This window comes from Polypterus senegalus, chromosome 2 (genome assembly GCF_016835505.1).
Source record: "Polypterus senegalus isolate Bchr_013 chromosome 2, ASM1683550v1, whole genome shotgun sequence".
NCBI lineage: Eukaryota > Metazoa > Chordata > Cladistia > Polypteriformes > Polypteridae > Polypterus > Polypterus senegalus.
Window position 1 is genome coordinate 69,654,527 of NC_053155.1, and position 19,773 is coordinate 69,674,299.

At 40.6% G+C, this 19,773-nt stretch overlaps 1 protein-coding gene across 9 annotated transcripts in view; it reads right to left on the reverse strand.

The window, feature by feature from the left end:
• Nucleotides 1-19,773, reverse strand: part of cracdla (cracd like a) — a 163,704-nt gene that overhangs the window by 25,285 nt on the left and 118,646 nt on the right. For 7 of the 9 annotated variants that reach the window (XM_039743918.1, XM_039743923.1, XM_039743922.1 and 4 more), the window contains exons 3-6: nt 13,607-13,670; nt 11,933-12,104; nt 9,644-9,779; nt 390-548 (exon numbers count right to left, since the gene is read on the reverse strand). In XM_039743918.1, coding sequence (XP_039599852.1) covers nt 390-548; nt 9,644-9,779; nt 11,933-12,104; nt 13,607-13,655 — 516 coding nt within the window. In that variant the 5' untranslated portion in view covers nt 13,656-13,670. Of the gene's footprint in view, nt 1-389; nt 549-9,643; nt 9,780-11,932; nt 12,105-13,606; nt 13,674-19,773 lie in introns of all 9 variants that reach the window. The other 2 variants (XM_039743917.1, XM_039743924.1) reach the window with 2 other exon arrangements.

The following is a 19,773-nucleotide window of genomic DNA, read 5'->3' on the forward strand; positions in this document are numbered from 1 at the left end:
TCAATGATGGCAAATGAAAAACAATGGGTTACAGGTGCAAAGCATTCAGGGTAATGTGTACTGGTCATTCCAGTTAGTACAAATATAGGAACCAGCATGCAAGGGATTTATAGCATGGAGGGTGATATCAGGAGGTCAATGAAATGTCATTTTATACTTTGCTACCAGATGAAAATGAGAAAACAGAATTTTAAACATTTACTCTATTATTTCTATTATTATAGCACATATAAAATTGCATTCTGTGCTTTAAGATGCAAAATTAAATTGCAGCAATTTCTGAAGCAAATAATAGTTTTTAAGCACTTAAGCAGAAGTAGGATAAAGTTTTTGTTTTGATTATGCTTCATGCAGCTAGGCTCAAGGTTGATCAAGTAAGCACCATTTACCCGCATCATGGTGCCATGCGCCAGGCTCTCTTGAAATGGAGATATTTCAGGAGGACTCCTAGGCAAGCCATCATCTTCAGAGCTTGCCCCAGTGTCTTCAGCTCTCTTAGCAGAGATCACCAAAGGAGGAGGCCCAAAGCGAATAGTCTGAAGCTTCATCTGTCACGTGATGGCAGAAGCAAATAGTTCACAACAGGCAAAATATACTGCTTGATAAAATAAAACAAATCTCCTGTAAATCAAAAATAATCACTTAACACGTCACTTGTTCTGTTCTCCTTATATTTTGTGTATAATTTTACAGGCAGGTGAAATTCATTCCCAACACCAATGAATAAATGTAGAACTACAATACTGCATACAACATATAGATGGCAGTCTTCTAAAATCACAGAGCTTATCTAACACATCACTTAATAATCATTTAAACAGTTAGCTTTATTGCATATAGAGCTACATCAGTGCCACTCCAATCTCCCTCTGTTAATGAAAGCCTTCCCAAGAAAATTACGTTTGTACGGCAGATGCAAGGTACACCTACTGGCTTCACATTTGATTAATGAGCCCATCTAAGAATTGTAGAAGTACATCACTGAACAGAGCACAGGCTGTTGGAGTCTATAAAAGCTACTGAGTACTGTGGTGCAGTGCAAATTATTTTACACTTCCAGCTCTAGCAGAACATACTGAGCAGCTATCTATATAACTTCCTAACAGCAGCTGCCAATATATATACTATATCTTAACCTATACAGCAAATATGTAAATAACTGGAATAAACTACAATGAAAAGCACTGTGGACATATCATAGTCTTTGGTGATACAATGTTTTAGTTTTCATTGGAAATCAGGAATGATTATGAATGATAAACTAGAACGTGGTACCAGACAAGGATGGTACTACTTTTTGCAATCACCATTGAGCCACTGGCAGTTCACTGTTGAAATGCTTATAAGATAAAGGGAATTATCAGAAAATTTCTCTATATGCAGATGATATGGTATTGTATATAGCAGACCCACAAAATACTGTGCCTGCAGTCCTAACAGCACTAACAGAATTTCAAAAGATTTCTGGTCTCAGAATTAATTTGACTAAAAGTGTGCTCTTTCCAGTGACTTCTCAAGCACACATTAGATTGGACACCTTCCCTTTTATCATCGCAGATCAGTTTAAATACCTTGGGGTAAACATCACAAGTAAAGCTCTTTATCAATAAAATTTTGCCGTCTGTATGGAAAAAATCAAGCAAGACTTGCACAGATGGCCAACCCTTCATCTCACTTTAGCTGGAAGAATTAACATTGTTAAGATGAATATCCTCCCTAAGCTTCTCTTTTTATTTCAAAATATTCCAATATATATCAATAAATTGTTCTTTAAGAAATTAGATTCAACCATAACCACATTCATTTGGAATTCAAAACATCCACATATTCAAAGAGCGACCCTAACAAAGGCCAAAGGCAGAAGGTGGCATGGCCCTACCTAACTTTCAATGTTACCATTGGGCAGCAAATATACAACATATAAAAACCTGGACAGAAATACAGGCTTGGTCTGCAATAGAAATAAAATCCTTGCTTTGTGCTCCAATAAATGCAAATTATTGCCAATATACTAATAACTAATTGTGCTTTATTCACTCAGAATAAGGAACCAATGTAGGAAGCATTTTAAGATAGATAATCTTTTATCGGTGGTACCTCTGCACAAGAACCACCTTTTTCAACCCTCGCAAACATATGCAGTTTTTAATATCTGGAAAACATTTGGGATCTGTATAGATCTGTACATAGACACGTCTTTGCATCCTACAAACAATTACATTCTAAATTTAACTTTCCAGCAACACATTTCTTTCACTATCTTCAAATTAGAAACTTTATTAAAAAGAACCTGCCCAATTTTCTTGACCTCCCACCTCACTCTATGCTGGAAAATATATTGATCAGTTTCAAGGACATAGACAGCATATCTGCAATATATAAAACCATTTTACAGTCCCTCCCTTTCAAAGATCCAAAAGGACAGTGGGAAAAGGATCTCTCCCTCAACATATCAGAAAAGGAGTGGAAGGTAGCAATGCAGAGAATTCACTTGAGCTCCATATGCGCAAAGCATACAATTATTCAACTCAAAATGATATATCGAGCACATCTGTCTTGTTTAAAATTGTCCAAAATGTTTCCAGGGCTAGAGCCAACCTGCGAATGCTGCAATCAAGTTCCAGCTTCACTGGGTCACATGTTTTGGGCCTGCACCAAATTTTTTAAATGCTTTTCAGACAGCCTTGGTGTCACAGTCCCTCCTAACTCACTAACAGCTGTGTTTGGTGTTCTTCCAGATGGGCTTAAAATGGAGAAGGACAAACAAACTGTAATCGCCTTTACTACACTACTGGCACGCAGACTTATCTCGCTCAAATGGAAGAATCCTAACTCTCCCCTTTTAAGTCAGTGGGTATCTGATGTTATATACTATTTGAAATTGGAAAAAATCAAATTCTCACTTAGAGGTTCCGTGCAGAATTTTTTCAAAACCTGGCAGGATCTAATCAATAACATTTTAGAATAAGCTTTTAAAGCACTAAGGAAGTAGATTCTCTCCCTATTCCTTTTTTTTCTTTTTCTTCTCTATTCATCTATATTCACTTATTAATTTATCTATTTACTTATTTTTACTAGGTTTAAGTTTTATTCTGCTGCCCATGTTCTCTTTCTCTGGGGTGGGGGTTGATTTGTTTTCAATCCTATTCTTGTAAAATTGATCTACTGTATTTGCATGGAATGTTGTGTGATTTAAATAAAATCAATAAAATTAAAAAAAAAAAAAAGGAAATCAGGAATGATTTTGCCTACATGACTGCATTACATCAGACATTTTAGGAATTATTCAGTTAGATACCTTTGATTTATTTTTGAAGTCTGATAATCTCCTATGTTAAGTCAACTATTCAAATTTGAGATATCTGTTAGTTTATTGATGAATATTGCTCATAACTATAAACATAACATTAGGTCATGTCAGTTGAAGAAATTTTCAAATGATTCTGTGCTTATGGGGTAAATTAATAAAAGGGATGAGACACAGAATTGTCTGCACTTAGACATCATCAAAACCAAGGAGCTTTTTATTGACGTTTGTGTGCACAAAAGAGCCTCTATGTCCGGTCATATTCTGAGAGTGGATGTTGACGTGATGCACTCCTAAAAGTAACTGGGGGGGGTTCCACATCAATGACATATTGGACTGGTCTCAGAACACAGAGGAACTATATAAGAAAAGGCACATCAGACTCTTTTTCCTCAGGAGACTGCATTCCATTAATGTAGGAAGTGACATCCTTTACATCTTCTGTAACTCTGTGATGGCCAGTGCAATTTTCTACATTGTGTGGTGTTGTGGATGCCTGGGGTGACAACCCGGTCGGGACGCCTTGGAGGACCGGAAGAGGGAGTATACCCACCTCAGACCACGTGGGGGCGACCACCCTGGTTGCTATGGGGACCAGAGGTAGAGAGCTTTGAAGCTCAACCCTGTAGGGGCCTGTGGTCACCTCCAGGGGGCGCCCCAGTGCCTTGGAGACCCGGAAGTGCTGGGGGGGAAGAAGAGCAGGGACACCAAGAGTGCTTCCGGGGATGCAGCCGGCACTTCAGCCACACTGGGGTGTGTCGGTGGTAGATTGCCAGGTAACACCTGGAGCACATCAGGGTGATTATAAAAGAGGCCGCCTCCCTTCATTCGATGGCTGGAGTCAGGTGGAAGAGGACAGAGCTCAGAGGAGAGGAGTGGAGGAGGACCAGAGACAGTGAAAAAGGTGTGAGGCTTTATAGGGAGTCTGGGGGAAGTGATGTCGTCCTCAGGGCCGGGACCGGAAGTGATGTCGTCCTCGGGGCCAGGACCGGAAGTGGGGTGTCTTGAGTCGAAGCGGTGGCTCCTGGTGGGATTTTCCGGGAAAGGCCTGCAGGGAACTTAGAAAGAGCGTCAGTTCACCCTGCCACCCCCTGGGCAGATGCATTACCATTCATCTCCAAGCCCTTCAGCTGCCTCCTATTCACACGTGTGTGACAGTGGTTTGATAGACTGGTAACATCAGTTCAAGAAAGGCCTACCAAATCAATAAGCTAATTAAAAGGGCAAGCTCAGCTATAGGACACACTCTGGACACCATGGAGGCAGTAGAAAAAGAGAGAAAACAAAACTGAGTGCCATTATTAACAATGCTGCATAAATCAAAAGTTTTCTTTTATTTAAAGAGCTTCTGTAAAAAACAGATTTCCCCCTGGGGACAAATGAAGTTTTATGTTTTTTTTTTTTTTTATCTTTTTTTCCTAGGGGCTAACATTATTATTTCATTGAAGCATCTTACTCTTGAACATGCTACATACAATTGTTATGAGTAAAACATTCCTTTTGCTGTTGCTTTTGTTGTGGATTTTAGTGAATTTCTTAATTTCTTAATTTCTTAGAATTTCAAACATATACTTAGTAGAAACAATGGGAAGTTTGTGTATAAATATAATCTCACCCTGTACCAGATCCTGTAAAAGTGATAGCTTTAGTCAGTTCTGAATGTAACACTTTGATCTGATATTTTACTGTTGCAATGTTTTGGAAGTTTTAAATCAAAAGCAATATACACTGAATCATGGGTTCCTTTAACTTGTTATATACTGCATTTACAATTACATGTCTCATGGAATGACTGAACATTATAAGCACTGTACAGAAAAGAACAGATGAAGAAAAATATTGTGAACTACGAACAATGTCTACCTCCTCTATGTTCTTTAGGTGGGGGAACCATTTAGCTAGTATGTTGTACTTTTTTTTTTCACTCAGCAACAGCCTCATTTCTCTTTGCGGTTACAGCTTCAGCTTGTAGTACAGCAGTGGCATTATGCTTATGGCTTTTATTAGCATGAACTGCATGCCCCATCTCTCCGCATGATCATTGCTGAAGCAAAAAATTAAGCCTAAACTGTATTACTTACAAATATTGAGAAATAAAAAACACTTGTCAGCTCATTTTCATTTTTCTATAAACATCACCATACTTCAAACAAATCTGTCAAGACAATTTTTAAAATTTGGGGTATTTAGTTTTTCTATTGTGAGGGTTTAGCCCTAAATATTGATATACTGAAATGTCCTTTCTTAGCAGATACCTACCAACTTAGATACCATCCTGCCAAATATCAGCTTTTTAACTAAATGGGAAATAGTGTTTTTATTGATGGGCGAGTGAGTGAGTTACACCTGTTCAACTGCTTGTTAGCACAAATATCTAATCAACCAATCACATGGCAGCAATTCAATGCATTTCGGCATATAGACATTATCAAGATGACCTGCTGACGTTCAAACCAAGCATCAAAATGAGGAAGAAAGGTGATTTAAGTGACTTTGAACGTGGCATGGTTGTTGATGCCAGACAGGCTGGACTGAGTACTTCACAAACTGCTGATCTGCTGGGATTTTCACACACAACCATCTCTAGGGTTTACAGAGAATGGTCTGAAAATGGGAAAATATCCAGTGAGAGGCAGTTTTCTGAATGAAAATGCTTTGTTGATGCCAGAGGTCAGAGCAGTACGGCCTTACTCGTTCGAGCTGATAGAAATGCAACAGCAACACAAATAACCACTTGTGACAAACAAAGTAAACAAGGTATTCTTCTTCAAGAGCCAGATCATAGATGCCCTCAGGGCACATCACGTTGACCTGAAGCAACAAATGGAATCCATGTGGCAGGACATGAAGCAAATCCACAGCACTAGTGAGATTCTGAGAACAATGAAGACAGGCAGAAGACTTACTGACAAACAGACGTGGTGATGGAACTATGCAGTTCAAGCGGATCTAAAAGAGAAAAAGATGGCCTACAAGACCTGGCAGCAAATGTGCTTCAACAGTGATCACCTATGATACAAGGCACTCAAGGCACCTCGGAGAAACAGGTGGAGGCCAAAGTGAAGGGCAATCAATATGATGCCCTGTATGAAGACCTTGACAAGCCTGGAGGCAAAAACAAGATCTACCTCATTGCTAAAGCTCGCCATCAATTGACACAACACACTGGACAAATCAGAAATATCCAGGACAGCAACCAACAGCTCCTTCACGACCCATTAGCAATTCTGCTGTAATGAAACAAGTACTTTACGATCATCAGCAAAGAAGAATTTCCCCATCAACCCATATCCTGTCTTCAACGCCATCCCATCGATCACCAACTCAGAAACAGAAGCAGCGATCAGTAGAATGAAGACTGGTAAAGCCACTGGCCCAGATGACATTCCAGCTGAGAAAAGCTCCTCGGACATGATGATGCATAAATGCTCACAAAGCTATTCAAAAAGATCATAAATGAAGAGGTGGCAGCCAAAGCTTGGTTGACCAGTGTTATCGTCCCTGTCTGGAAAGACAAGGTTGATGTCAGAGACTGTATGAACTATCTCCCCAAGTGCCTCGTACACCATTCAATGAAGATATTCAAACGCATTCTATCATGACTGTAAGCCCCAACCAATGCGCTTTCATGAAAGGATGTGGGGCTACTGACACTATACATGCCGCCTGCCTGCTCATGGAACGACATCAAAAAAGAACAGGACCATCGACATTGCATTCCAGAACCTGGAAAAGGTGTTAGACAGGGTGCCTTATGCCTTGATCTGGAAGGCCTTCCATCAACACAGCATGCATAAAGCCTACATGCAATGAGTCACGCTACTCTACACCAATGCAATGAGCAGAATGAGGTGCCCTGTTGGAACATCGTTGTCCTTCACAATTGGTGTCGGCATCCGCCAGGGCTCATTGCTGTCACCACTCCTTTTCATTCTGTGCATTAATACAGTCGCAGCAGACATTTAAATGCTGATCCCACAGGCACTACTGTATGCTGACAATGTTAAGATCATGGAAGAAATGTGATCTACTCCAAGCAGTTCGCACACAAATGGAAAGATCAATTGGAGAAATATGGCCTATGACTAAACATCAAAAAGACTGAGCACCTCGAAAGTGGATCGCAGACAGTTGGGACCATATGTGTGGATGGTGAAGACCTGCACAAAACCACCAAGTTCAAGTACCCGGGCTCCAGTGTAAGTGCCATGCAGTGGCGGCGAGACCTCTCCTGACACCCAAGCACGTACCACCATTGCTTGACTCAAGCAGCGGGAAGTTACGAGAGTCCTGTGTGACCAACGAATGCCTAACTATATCAAAGTGAAAGTGTACAAGACCATTGCCCAACCAGTGGTCCTCTATGGTGTTTAATACTTACCGACAACTGTACAATAAGAACAAGTGCTCCACACGATGGAAATGAAAATGCTTTGATGGTTACTCGGCCTCAGGCAAAGGGACCACATCATGAATCTGGACATTAGGAAGATGATAGAAGTTGTTTCAATTACAAAAAAGATGCGAGAGGACTGCCTTAGATGGTATGGAAATATACTCCACAGTGAAGAAGGGACAGTGGCCCAGAAAGCCCTAAGGCTCAGTCCAGTTGGCAAGTGGCTACAAGGTAGGCCCAAAAAGCACTGGCTCAACAGATTCAAATAGGATATGCAAGAAATTAACTTTGACTTTAAATATGCCCTAGACTGAAAGACGTGGAGAAGGGCATTGAAAGCAGAGGACCCTGCTTTAGCGTGGGAGAAATACTAGGTAAGAGAGACAACAAGCATCTCTGAACACACAACACCTTGAACTTTGAAGCAAATGGACTACAGCAGCAAGAGACCACACCTCCTGTCAGCTAAGGACAGGCAACTGAGGCTACAATTCGCACAGGCTAATCAAAATTGAACCATAGAAGATTGGAAAAACATTACCTGGTCTGATGAGTCACAGTTTCTGTTGCGACATTTAGATGGTAGGGTCAGAATTTGGCGTCAACAACATGAATGCATGGATCCATCCTGCCTTGTATCAACAGTTCAGGCTGGTGGTGGTGGTGTAATGGTGTGGGGGATATTTTCTTTGTACACTTTGGGCCCTTTAGCATCAATTGAGCATTGTTTAAATGCCACGGCCTACCTGAATATTATTGCTCACCATGTTCATCTCTTTATGACTGCAGTGTACCCATTTGATGGCTACTTCCAGCAGGATAAAGCACTATGTCACAAACCTCAAATCATTTCCAACTGGTTTCTTGAACATGAAAATGAGTTCACTGTACTCAGATGAGTATCCACAGTAAGCAGATCTCAATCCAATATAGCACCTTTGGGATATGGTGGAAGAGTAGATTCACATAGTGGATGTGCAGTCGACAAATTTTAAGCAACTGTGTGATGCTATCATGTCAATATGGACCAAAGTCCCAGAGGAATGTTTCCAGCACCTTGTTGAATCTATGCCACGAAGAATTTTGGCAGTTCTAAATGCAAAAGGGGTTCCAAGCTAGTGCTAGTAAGGTATACCTATTAAAGTGGCTGGTGTGAGTGTGCATAGACAGACAGACAGACAGACAGACAGACAGACATGAATGTAACCAATCCTCCAATCTAATGGGGAATTAATTATGAGTTACACAGAGAAAAAGTTTACTGGATAAAACAGTAATCACAGAGTCTTTTGCTGACGGCTACGCTGCCGCCAGTTCTGACACACTTCCTCTATCCCACTGTCATCACAACTACTATAAATATTTTGTTTTTTTTGAGACCAACTTGAGACCAGCTCTAGTCTACTCCATGCTTGTTAGTGTGTTATAGGGAAAGTATTATGAAAGGGTGACTTCATGATTTCAAAGAATTTGTGTTTTAGGCATTCCCGATCAAGGGCTGGCCATTTTTGGAATGAGGTGTGTGTAAGGATGCGAAGCAATGGACATAATAACTCAAAAATGGATTAATTTAAATAAAACATGGTATAGTAATTAATGCTGTAAATTTCTAGAAGGCTGTTGATTCAACCCATTAGATTATGCTGTTCAGAGATAACTACATTTGCTGCAAGTATTTATGCATATTACATATATTATACATACACACACACACGCGCGCACACACATATTGTATTGAAAGTATTGTAACAAGGTGAACATTTTTAAATCACTGCCTTCCATAGGGAATGTTTTGTGTAGAACACATCACATTTTTTATTCATGTATACCTTTTGGTGACACAAAGACAAGTAAAAGCTGGTCCTGGCAACAGAATTAAAAATAAAAGTTATCTTAACCTGGAAATGCACACCTTTTCAGGAAAAGTGAACTTTCATTACCTGAAGTGCTTTAATTTTTGCAGACACATTCTCCTGAGATAACACACGGGCTGGGGCCGACAACTCCTGGGTAGTTTCTGGAATGAAGATGCTGTCATGTGATAAAGCTCTCGATCCCAAAACACCTTTAGGACATCTGCAAACAAAGAAAATGTGAAATTATTAGGTTAGCAATTTAGCTTTTAGCATTGTTCAGTAAATGATTCTAAGAGGAATGCACAATTTGCTGATCAGTAGGCCTGCATAGCCTTCACTACTGAAAATGGTGAAACTTGGCTATGTAGACAGAACCTGTTCACAACACTATTCAGAAAAATTATCACACATTTTAGAATTGACTTATCTGGTTGTCCAAAATATGCTTTTCTAATTTATTTCAAATAAAAGTAAAATCTATTTTTATTCAAAGACACATCAGATCTCAATTGGAAAGAAATCCTGCTGGACATCTATACTGATATGGACTGGGTAATGGGTTAGGAACGAAAGGATGCCACATAGTTTGATGGGTCCTGCCCTCACGCCACCCTCATGAAGTCTGTTTCGAATTGCTTGGTCAGAGACATTCACATCAGTGGCCTGCTGTCTGTGCTCACGGTGAACCTGCTCTTATCTGTAAAAAGTACAGGGCAAAAGTTGTGGACCTGCTAATTCCGGAATTCTATGGCAAATGCCAATCGAGCTCCATGGTTCTGGGCAGTGAGCACAGTGCCCACTAGAGGATGTTGGGCCCTCAGGCCGTCCTCATGAAGTCTGTTTCTGATTGTTTGGTCGGAGACATTCACACCAGTGGCCTGCTGGAGGTCATTTTGTAGGACTCTGGCAGTGCTCATCCTGTTCCTCCTTGCCCAAAGGAGCAGATACTGGTCCTGCTGATGGGTTATGGACCTTCTATGGCCCTCTCCAGCTCTCCTAGAGTAACTGCCTGTCACCTGGAATCTCCTCCATGTCATTGAGACTGTGCTGGGAGACACAGCAAATCTTCTGGCAATGACACGTATTGATGTGCCATCCTGGAGAAGTTGGACTACCTGTGCAACCTCTGTAGGATCCAGGTATCACCTCATGCTACCAGTAGTGATACTGACTGTAGCCAAATGCAAAACTAGTGAAAAAAACAGATGAGGAGGGGAAAATGTCAGTGGCCTCCCCTGTTAAACCATTCCTGTTTTGGGGGTTGTCTCATTGTTGCTCGTCAAGTTCACCTGTTGTTAATTTCATTAACACCAAAGCAGCTGAAACTGATTAACAACCCCTCTGCTACTTAACTGACCAGATCAATAGCCCTGAAGTTTCATTGACTTGATGCTATTCTCTGATTTAGAAATGTTCCTTTAATTTTTTTGAGCAGTATATTTATGAAGCATTCTCCTCTCTAACTCCCAGCTAGGAGTAAATGTTCAAATTTGAAAATGAATGACTTCAAGATTTTATAGCACCCTACACTGCAAAGTGGTACTCATGATAAAGTTTTATACTTTCCTTGGATATCATGATAATGATTTGTAGTTTCTAATTGTAACTCTAAGGACAAACTGCAAAAAAAAAAAAAATTAATGAAAGACGAAGAAGAAAAAAATATAATTTTGTAGGATATTACACTAAACTGCACAAATTTGTTGCGACGTCAGAGCAACATCAAAAATAATACTGTAATGTGCACCGTCATTTAAGGACCGAGACTCATACTGAATGACAGTTAAGCCTAATAATGGGCACGTTTATGTAACAATGAATGGTCCACAGCCACATTTGTAAAAAAGAATCAACTTCCAGCTGTTATGGCCATGAGAAATGCCACTTACAGTAAAGTAGCACTTATATTGAAACTAGGCACAGCTTTAAGTTGTGTTGACTTTTTCACTGTTCCCGATCAGCTTCCACTGTGGCATGGCGTGCCTCTCTTCATGATTCCCCTTATCTTTTGCAAGGTTCTATTTATCCAATGCCCTGGGATTATGTGCTTGCCTTCTTGAAACTTCCCAGGCTTGCAATCTATAAAACAAATGTTCTAGGGGTTTGTGGAATACAGAGTTCAACGCACCAGTGTGATATTTCACTTTCAACTACCCTTCCTGTGGGTGTCATGTCCTAGATGTGAAATGTGGCACAGCACATTTTGACATGGAGATGTATAGTAATTTACAATAACATTTCAGTATTCTATCTTATATGTTTCTACTGTATCTAAATTTGTGTTTCTCATTACAAATCATATGATTTGAAACTCACCACTTTTTATTTATAGAAAATGCCATCTTCTATTAACACAAAACATAATGCTCTTACTCAAGTTCTTCCTCTGAGTCATACAAGCCCTGGATAGGTTCAGGAGCAGTGACATCACTTGCAGATTGACTCTGTTTCAGGCCACTTTTTGAAGATGAATGTCCATCCTCTTTCCTTTTCCTTCTTCCAAACAATCTTATTTTAAAGGAAATGAATTTTGACTTTTTCTTCCCTGAAAAAATATTTATAACAGAAACATTCATTTAAACAAACTTAAGTTTATGAACCACAGATTATTTTTATGCCTTAGTTTAAGATGATGTACAAAATTTCTAGTAATAAATATGGTGGGCACTGTAATAAAACAACCCTCACACCATAATGTCCCAAAAACTAGGTAGGAGCTAAAGAAATTATCAATTAAAATTACTAACCATCTATACCGGAGTGGTGGATCTGAGGCTAGGGATGTGCCCTGGCAATCAGAAGGTTGCCGGTTTGAATCCCATAAATGCCAAAAGTGACTCTACCCTGTTGGGCCATTGAGCAAGGCCCTTAACCTGCAATTGCTTGATCCTGTGTATAACGTTAATTTGCATCCAGCCCTGTAAGCAGGTCCTCCAATTTACAGGGAAAATTCGGGGGTTGGTGGCAGGATTGGCACTCCAGCCACTATAAAAAAAAAAAACTCACACTGTTCCATTCTATTCAAGCTAGTGTGGCACTGAGGTGTCACCCATTACACTTGGGTACCAATCCGCGTGGAGGGTGCGGTAACATGCTGTAATCAGTGCATGCTCCCAACCTCTCTCTATACCAGTGGTTTTCTGTGTTCAGTCCCCAGGGTCCCTCTGGCTGCAGATATTTTTCCAACACATTTCTCAATCAGTTAGTCATTGTTACCTTTATTTGATTTAATAGTTTAATTAGCTGACCTAATTTTTCCTTTTATTTTTCATTTAGAAAAGTGCAGTAGTGTCTGATTTACACTTCTAAGAAATTAAGTCTGTCATCATCCATACCCTAACGCAGGGTCACGGGGGTCTGCTGGAGCCAATCCCAACCAGCACAGGGCGCAAAACAGGAACAAACCCCAGGCAGGACACCAGCCAACCGCAGGGCACACACACTCCCACACACCAAGCACACAGTAGGGACAATTTAGAATCACCAATGCACCTAACCTGCATGTCTTTGGACTGCGGGAGGAAACCGGAGCACCCGGAGGAAACCCATGCAGACACGGGGAGAACATGCAAACTCCTAAGATATTAAGTGATATTTGTTATTTTTCTGTATCTTTTATTAATTACTTGGTTTTGTTGTTGTTTCACTTCACTTTTACTTGAATACAGATATTTAACATTGAGCAGAGGAGACACCAGCACAAATGACTCTGAAGAAAGCAACGACTTCACTGTTACCTACTTGTGTGCTTATTAGTAAATAATTATCTAAATAACCAGAACATTAAAATAATGATAATGTATTAAAAGCCATTAAGCAAATTAAGAGAAAACGTGAGTTGGGACAAAAATCACAGGGTGCCCTGAGGACTGAATATTGAAAACTACTGGTCAATACCAAGTAGCCATAAAGGTTCCAAAAATATCATCACCAAGCACAACTTGAGTTATAAGGTGAAAATATTCAACTATTCTTTTTTTGCTCCAAATTATTTGCTTTTAGACAAACATAGACTGTGCATGCCAATATCTTAAATCCTGTTCTTACCTGTGGCATCATCATGGCTGCCTTCTGTTTCTTCCATTCTAGAGTCCATTTACTCAGTGTGGTGCTGCTTAAATATACAAATATATATTTTTAAAAGCTCATTAACATTAACATTTCAAGATGCTTTTTGAGCAGAATGCTATTATTGCCCCTCACAGAAGTCAGCGGCCAAGCAGGTTAGCTAGCAGCTATAGCTCACAACTTTCTAGCAAGCTAGAGCAGTCCTATTACCATCTGCTAGATTCTTTTGTGTTATTTTGTGAACCAAGCCAGGGATAATCCTGCCACATAAATCACCTGAGTCTGACTAATTTTTACTTTATAAACCAGTTACTTGGGAGTAAGTCACAGTTTCTAAATTTAAAAATACTAACAGCACCAATTATGTCTTTAGTAGAGATTGCACTGTGGCTAAATCCTTAATCCTGGGTTCAAGGATAGGATTTATCTTCCTAATGACTGAATTTTACTAGCTACAATGTGAAAGGGTGATTCTTTTAGTAAAATAAAAAAGTACAGTACTGAATCTTAAATTTCCAAACTTTTATTTTTTTTCATAAGATTCACTTGCACTTGACGGTCCATCTCAGAATGAAGAAAGAATGATTAGGATGGATTGTACAATCTGCTCTTAATCCATACATAGGGAGTTGGGTTGCTAATACTCATTTATATCATAATATCCACCATGATGTCAGATCCTAGAGTGGCTACTATGTAAGTGTAGTTCAAAGACTATGTGAAGTGAATTGCTTTACGGTATAGTACAGTACAATTACCTAATTTCTTTTTTTCCCATTTTCTCCCTACATTGCCTACCCACAAACTTAGATTAACTGGTATTTTTTAATTAGGTTTCAAAACATGTTTTATTACAATAAAAAGAATTGTAACCATGCAGACATACAATGCTATAAAAGGCCCATTACAACATAAAAACTGTCACATCAAAAATACAATCAATACAACATTTCAAAGACAGAATTAAAATAAATAAAATTATAAACCCAAGCCTTATCCAATACAGAAGTCTGCTTAAAAAAGAAGAAATCCATTATAAAACAGTTCTTTATATGGATTAAAATGCCAGAGGTAATACAGAAACAAAACAAGGACCCTGGCAGGCTTATTTCCGAAAAACATTATTATGCCATCCATCCATCCATTATCCAACCCGTTGTATCCTAACTACAGGGTCACAGGGGTCTGCTGGAGCCAATCCCAGCCAACACAGGGCGCAAGGCAGGAAACAAACCCCGGGCAGGGCGCCAGCACACCACAGGACACACACCCACATCCACACACCAAGCACACACTAGGGACAATTTTGGATCACCAATGCTCCCAACCTGCATGTCTTTGGACTGTGGGAGGAAACAGGGAGAACAGGGAAACTCTATGCTGGGAGGACCAGGAAAGTGAACCCGGGTCTCCTAACTGCAAGGCACCAGCGCTACCCACTGTGCCACCGTGCCATCCATCCTCTTCCACTTATCCGAGATCAGGTCGCGGGGGCAGCAGCTTGAGCAGAGATGCCCAGACTTCCCTCTCCCCGGCCACTTCTTCTAGCTCTTCCGGTTGAATCCTGTGGTATTCCCAGGCCAGCCGTGAGACATAGTCCCTCCAGCATGTCCTGGGTCTTCCCCGAGGCCTCCTCCTGGTTGGATGTGCCTGGAACACCTCACCAGGGAGGCGTCCAGGAGGCATCCTGATCAGATGCCCGAGCCACTTCATCTGACTCCTCTCGATGCGGAAGAGCAGCGGCTCTACTCTGAGCCCCTCCCGGATGACTGAGCTTCTCACCCTATCTTTAAGGGAAAACCCAGACACCCTGCGGAGGAAACTCCTTTCAGCCGCTTGTATTCGCAATCTTGTTCTTTCGGTCACTACCCATAGCTCATGATCATAGGTGAGGGTAGGAACGTAGATCGACTGGTAAACTGAGAACTTTGCCTTACAGCTCAGCTCCTTTTTCACCACGACAGACCGATGCAGAGCCCGCATCACTGCGGACTCCACACCGATCCGCCTGTCAATGTCAAACTCCATTCTTCCCTCACTCGTGAACAAGACCCCGAGATACTTGAACTCCTCCACTTGGGGCAGGATGTCGCTCCCAACCCTGAGAGGGCACTCCACCCTTTTTCGGCTGAGGATCATGGTCTAGGATTTGGAGGTGCTGATTCCTAATCCCTGCCACTTCACACTCGGCTGTGAACCGATCCATAGAGAGCTGAAGATCGCGGCCTGATGAAGCAAACAGGACAACATCATCTGCAAAAAGCAGTGACCCAATCCTAAGCCCACCAAACCGGACCCCCTCAACGCCCTGGCTGCGCCTAGAAATTCTGTCCATAAAAGTTAATGACAGAATCGGTGACAAAGGGCAGCCCTGCAAACAGGTTCAACTTACTGCCGGCAATGCAGACCAAGCTCTGACACCGGTTGTACAGGGACCGAACAGCCCTCATCAGAGGGTCTGGTACCCCATACTCTCGGAGCACCCGGCCCACAGGATTCCCCGAGGGACACGGTCGAACACCTTTTCCAAGTCCACAAAAACACATGTAGACTGGTTGGGCAAACTCCCATGCACCCTCCAAGAGCCTGCCAAGGAGATAGAGTTGCGGGACCGTGCCACCCAACATTATGATGTTCTTGTCAAATTTTGAAAAAAAAATCTTCAGGCTATGATCATGATGAGTTTAACTCTACATAATCCAGTCCCAATTGATGTTTGCTCCAAAAAGTGCTGTCCGAAGATTAGGAATAATTTTAAGTCCCACAACAATGGATAGATAAGCACCAATATTCCCTCAAGTGGTCTTCATTTAGGACATTTCTACAACAAATTACCTAGGAAGGCTGGTACTTGATGTGCTTGTTCACAGTTAGGGTCCAGTCCATGATGTACAATATATTGTATGATGAACAATTTTAAAATGAATGGTATATTGATGAAGTAATGTGTATTATAAATTAGTGAGTCCCAAATCATACCTAAGGTATTATACAGAGGTCCCTTTCCCAGAATTGTCGAAGATCATCTAAAGGTGTGCATGGTGATATTAATTGATAGTCTAGAAAATTCCTCATCACTAACTAGAATATATTCAACTAAGGATGTGAATGGAAGATTATACAATACATAATGAAGATTCAAAAACTCCAAGTTAATTCCCAAATGCATCAAACCAATTACTAATAGATTAGATTAGATTCAGCTTTATTATTATTAAACACAAGTACCATGGCAACAAAATGCAGTTTTGCATCTAAACAGAACTGCGAAAAGAAAAAAAATGCAAGTAATAAGAAGAATATAAATAAATACTAGGAGTATATACAGAATAATTAGTGAGAGTAAAAGTACAATATGGACAGTATATATATATATATATATATATATATATATATATATATATTAAGTGCAGTATGGATAGAATAGAATAAGTGCAGTGAAATATGAAAACATTTTAAATAATAGAAACAGTAATGAGAAGACTGTTATACAGGTACAATTACAACAAAGCTCTTAAGTATTATTAGTCTAAAACTAAAATGCAAATATCATAGATCTGCTGTGAGAGCAGAGTCATGGGATGTAAATATATGGTCTTAAGGTGAGGTGGGAAAGGTGGATTTTGACTTTAGCAGGGTGACGGCTACAGTGTAGAAGTTGATCCTGAGCCTGTTGGTGCTGCATGTGAGCTCCTGTACTGCCTCTCAGAAGGCAAAAGGCTAAACAGACCAAATCTGGGGTGAGGGGGTCCCCAATGATCTGAAACAAATTGAAAATCCAGAAAAAGAGATAATATTTATACAAAATTTGTATCAAATTTATTACCAATAATGCTACTCATTTCTGCAGAATTCTTGTGAATCAAAACATTATCAAAAACAAAGCTGAAGGCAACATTTTTTTATTTGTCTTAACAAACAAATGAAAGATTTAATAATTAATTCCATAAACCACAAATGTTACAGACAAAGTCCCTGGCAAAAACACATCCTAACAATTTAGACACAAGCACTGGGGCAGACATTCTTATTAATCTTTGCTATCTCTTTATTGTAATTTATATTTCATAATTTTTGGGCCACTACAGCATCTTTGGATGCACAAAAACTTTTAACAGAATTCAGTGGCACTGCATATTAGCTGCACTCAGGTTTGATCTAAAATTATAGTTTGAAAAACACTGTTGGACTGACAGCACTTAACAAATTATCGAAATTTGCTAAGTCTTGGTGTCACACACTGAGTTCTCTTTCACCTCTCTTTAAACTCGGATTCTGGATTCTGTCTGTTAGAGATGTCCTCAAGAATCAGCTCATTTGGCCACATATCTTAATTTTGCCCACAACTCAGACTGCACCATTACTTTTACTAAGCTACTGGACGTTTTTGGAATTTCAAAAGGCCTTCCTGCATTGACTTCCCTTTTCCAAGTTTGACTCCTCTCTTGTAAACTGATGGTTCTGGAAAAGACTCTGGCCTTCTGCCATCCTCTAATGGAAAAAATGGGTTCAAAAATAAAATATATTTGGCTGACCACTTTATCCAGAGTAATAAGTGACACTGCCACAGACCTTGATTTGAACTCTCCAGAACTTGGTGTGATTCCTACACAGTCACTGAGTTTGTCATCAATCATTATTCTAATGTGCTGGCTTTTATTACATTGCTAACTCAACCATAGATGTATTTCTACTGAAAGAACTCCACACCACCCTCCTTTTCACAATGGCTAAGGGATGTGGTAGGCTATCTGAAATTAGAAAAAATAAAGTCTACTCAAACGAGATCTGACAAGATATTCTACAAATTGTAACTGACTTTCCTCGTTACAGCTTTTCATTTTCAAACCCCACAAGCTCTTAGTCTTTTTCTTTCTACTTATTGTTCCATAATTTGTAATTTACAGGCACTCCCCGGGTTATGTACAAGATAGGGACTGTAGGTTTGTACTTAAGTTGAATTTGTATGTAAGTCGGAACAGGTACATTATTTTAATAAATGCTATTATTGACTGTAACCAAGTGCTCTGCCAATGAATGATGGAGTTTCACCTCTTTCTGACCTTTTTATTATTTCTATTTTATTTTCAATGGTGATGGTTTTTCTCTTCTTTACTGTATCACCAGCACTTGCATCAGATTTGTGTTTCAGAGACATTCTTGAAGGGTGAAGACAAAAGGTTAAGATGAGCTCTTCTGTACAGCACTGTACATGTTATCACAGCAGGAAGGCACCAGATGTCAACATGTCTGATGTATAGGGTGGTCCAGATCTAATCATGCAATTTTCACTACACTATAACTTATTTACTTTATTACATAGAAAATCACCTGAAAAATCCCGGACCATCGAGAAGTGTGCTAACTGACGACATGAAGAACTGTCTTCACGCGAAAATTTCACACGGAATTGTCCCCGCATAAATCAATGTCATCCAGATGATCTGGACCACCCTGTACTGACAAGAGACCATTTCCTGCTATGTACGTAACAGTACAAGCAGGCTTGCTATTGAGAATAAATGGGGGCAGCGAGGGGCAGTTCATCACCAGCCCACCTCACAGTCACCTCCACTACAATATGCTGCCTGAAGTGTCCGCTGCACCTAGGGTTGCCACCCGTCCTTTAAAATACGGAATTGTCCCGTATTTGAGATTGAAATTGCGCTTGGACCCCAAGGGATGTGGCCCCCGCTGCAGTATGCGTCCCTTATTTTTTTGTATTAAAAGTGGTAACCCTAGCTGCACCACCGCCTCCATTCAACACGCAGCCACCCGAGGCACACTACAATGCTATCCCCCGCCACACCGTTTACCCTCAATGGCCTCCGTTCAGCCACAACCTGGTAACTGCTTGCAGCATTACCAGCCACCCGCCGAGAATGAACGGGCAGCAGTGTGTGGTGGTCAGGCAGTGAAACCGCTTGCCACCGGGAGCCGCCCGAGGGACGCTACACTGCGCGAGCAGCAAAATCGTCCCCCTCCAGCCTCCGTCCAGCCACCTTACAGCGTCCCCAGGCTGAAGATGACAGAGCGGCAGTTACTGAGGCGCAGGCATCGCAGCTGCGGCCCCGTTCGTATGGCCGTAACCTGGGGACTGCCTGTATTTGAAAGAAGGTTGAAGAAAAAGACTAGAACTATCAAAA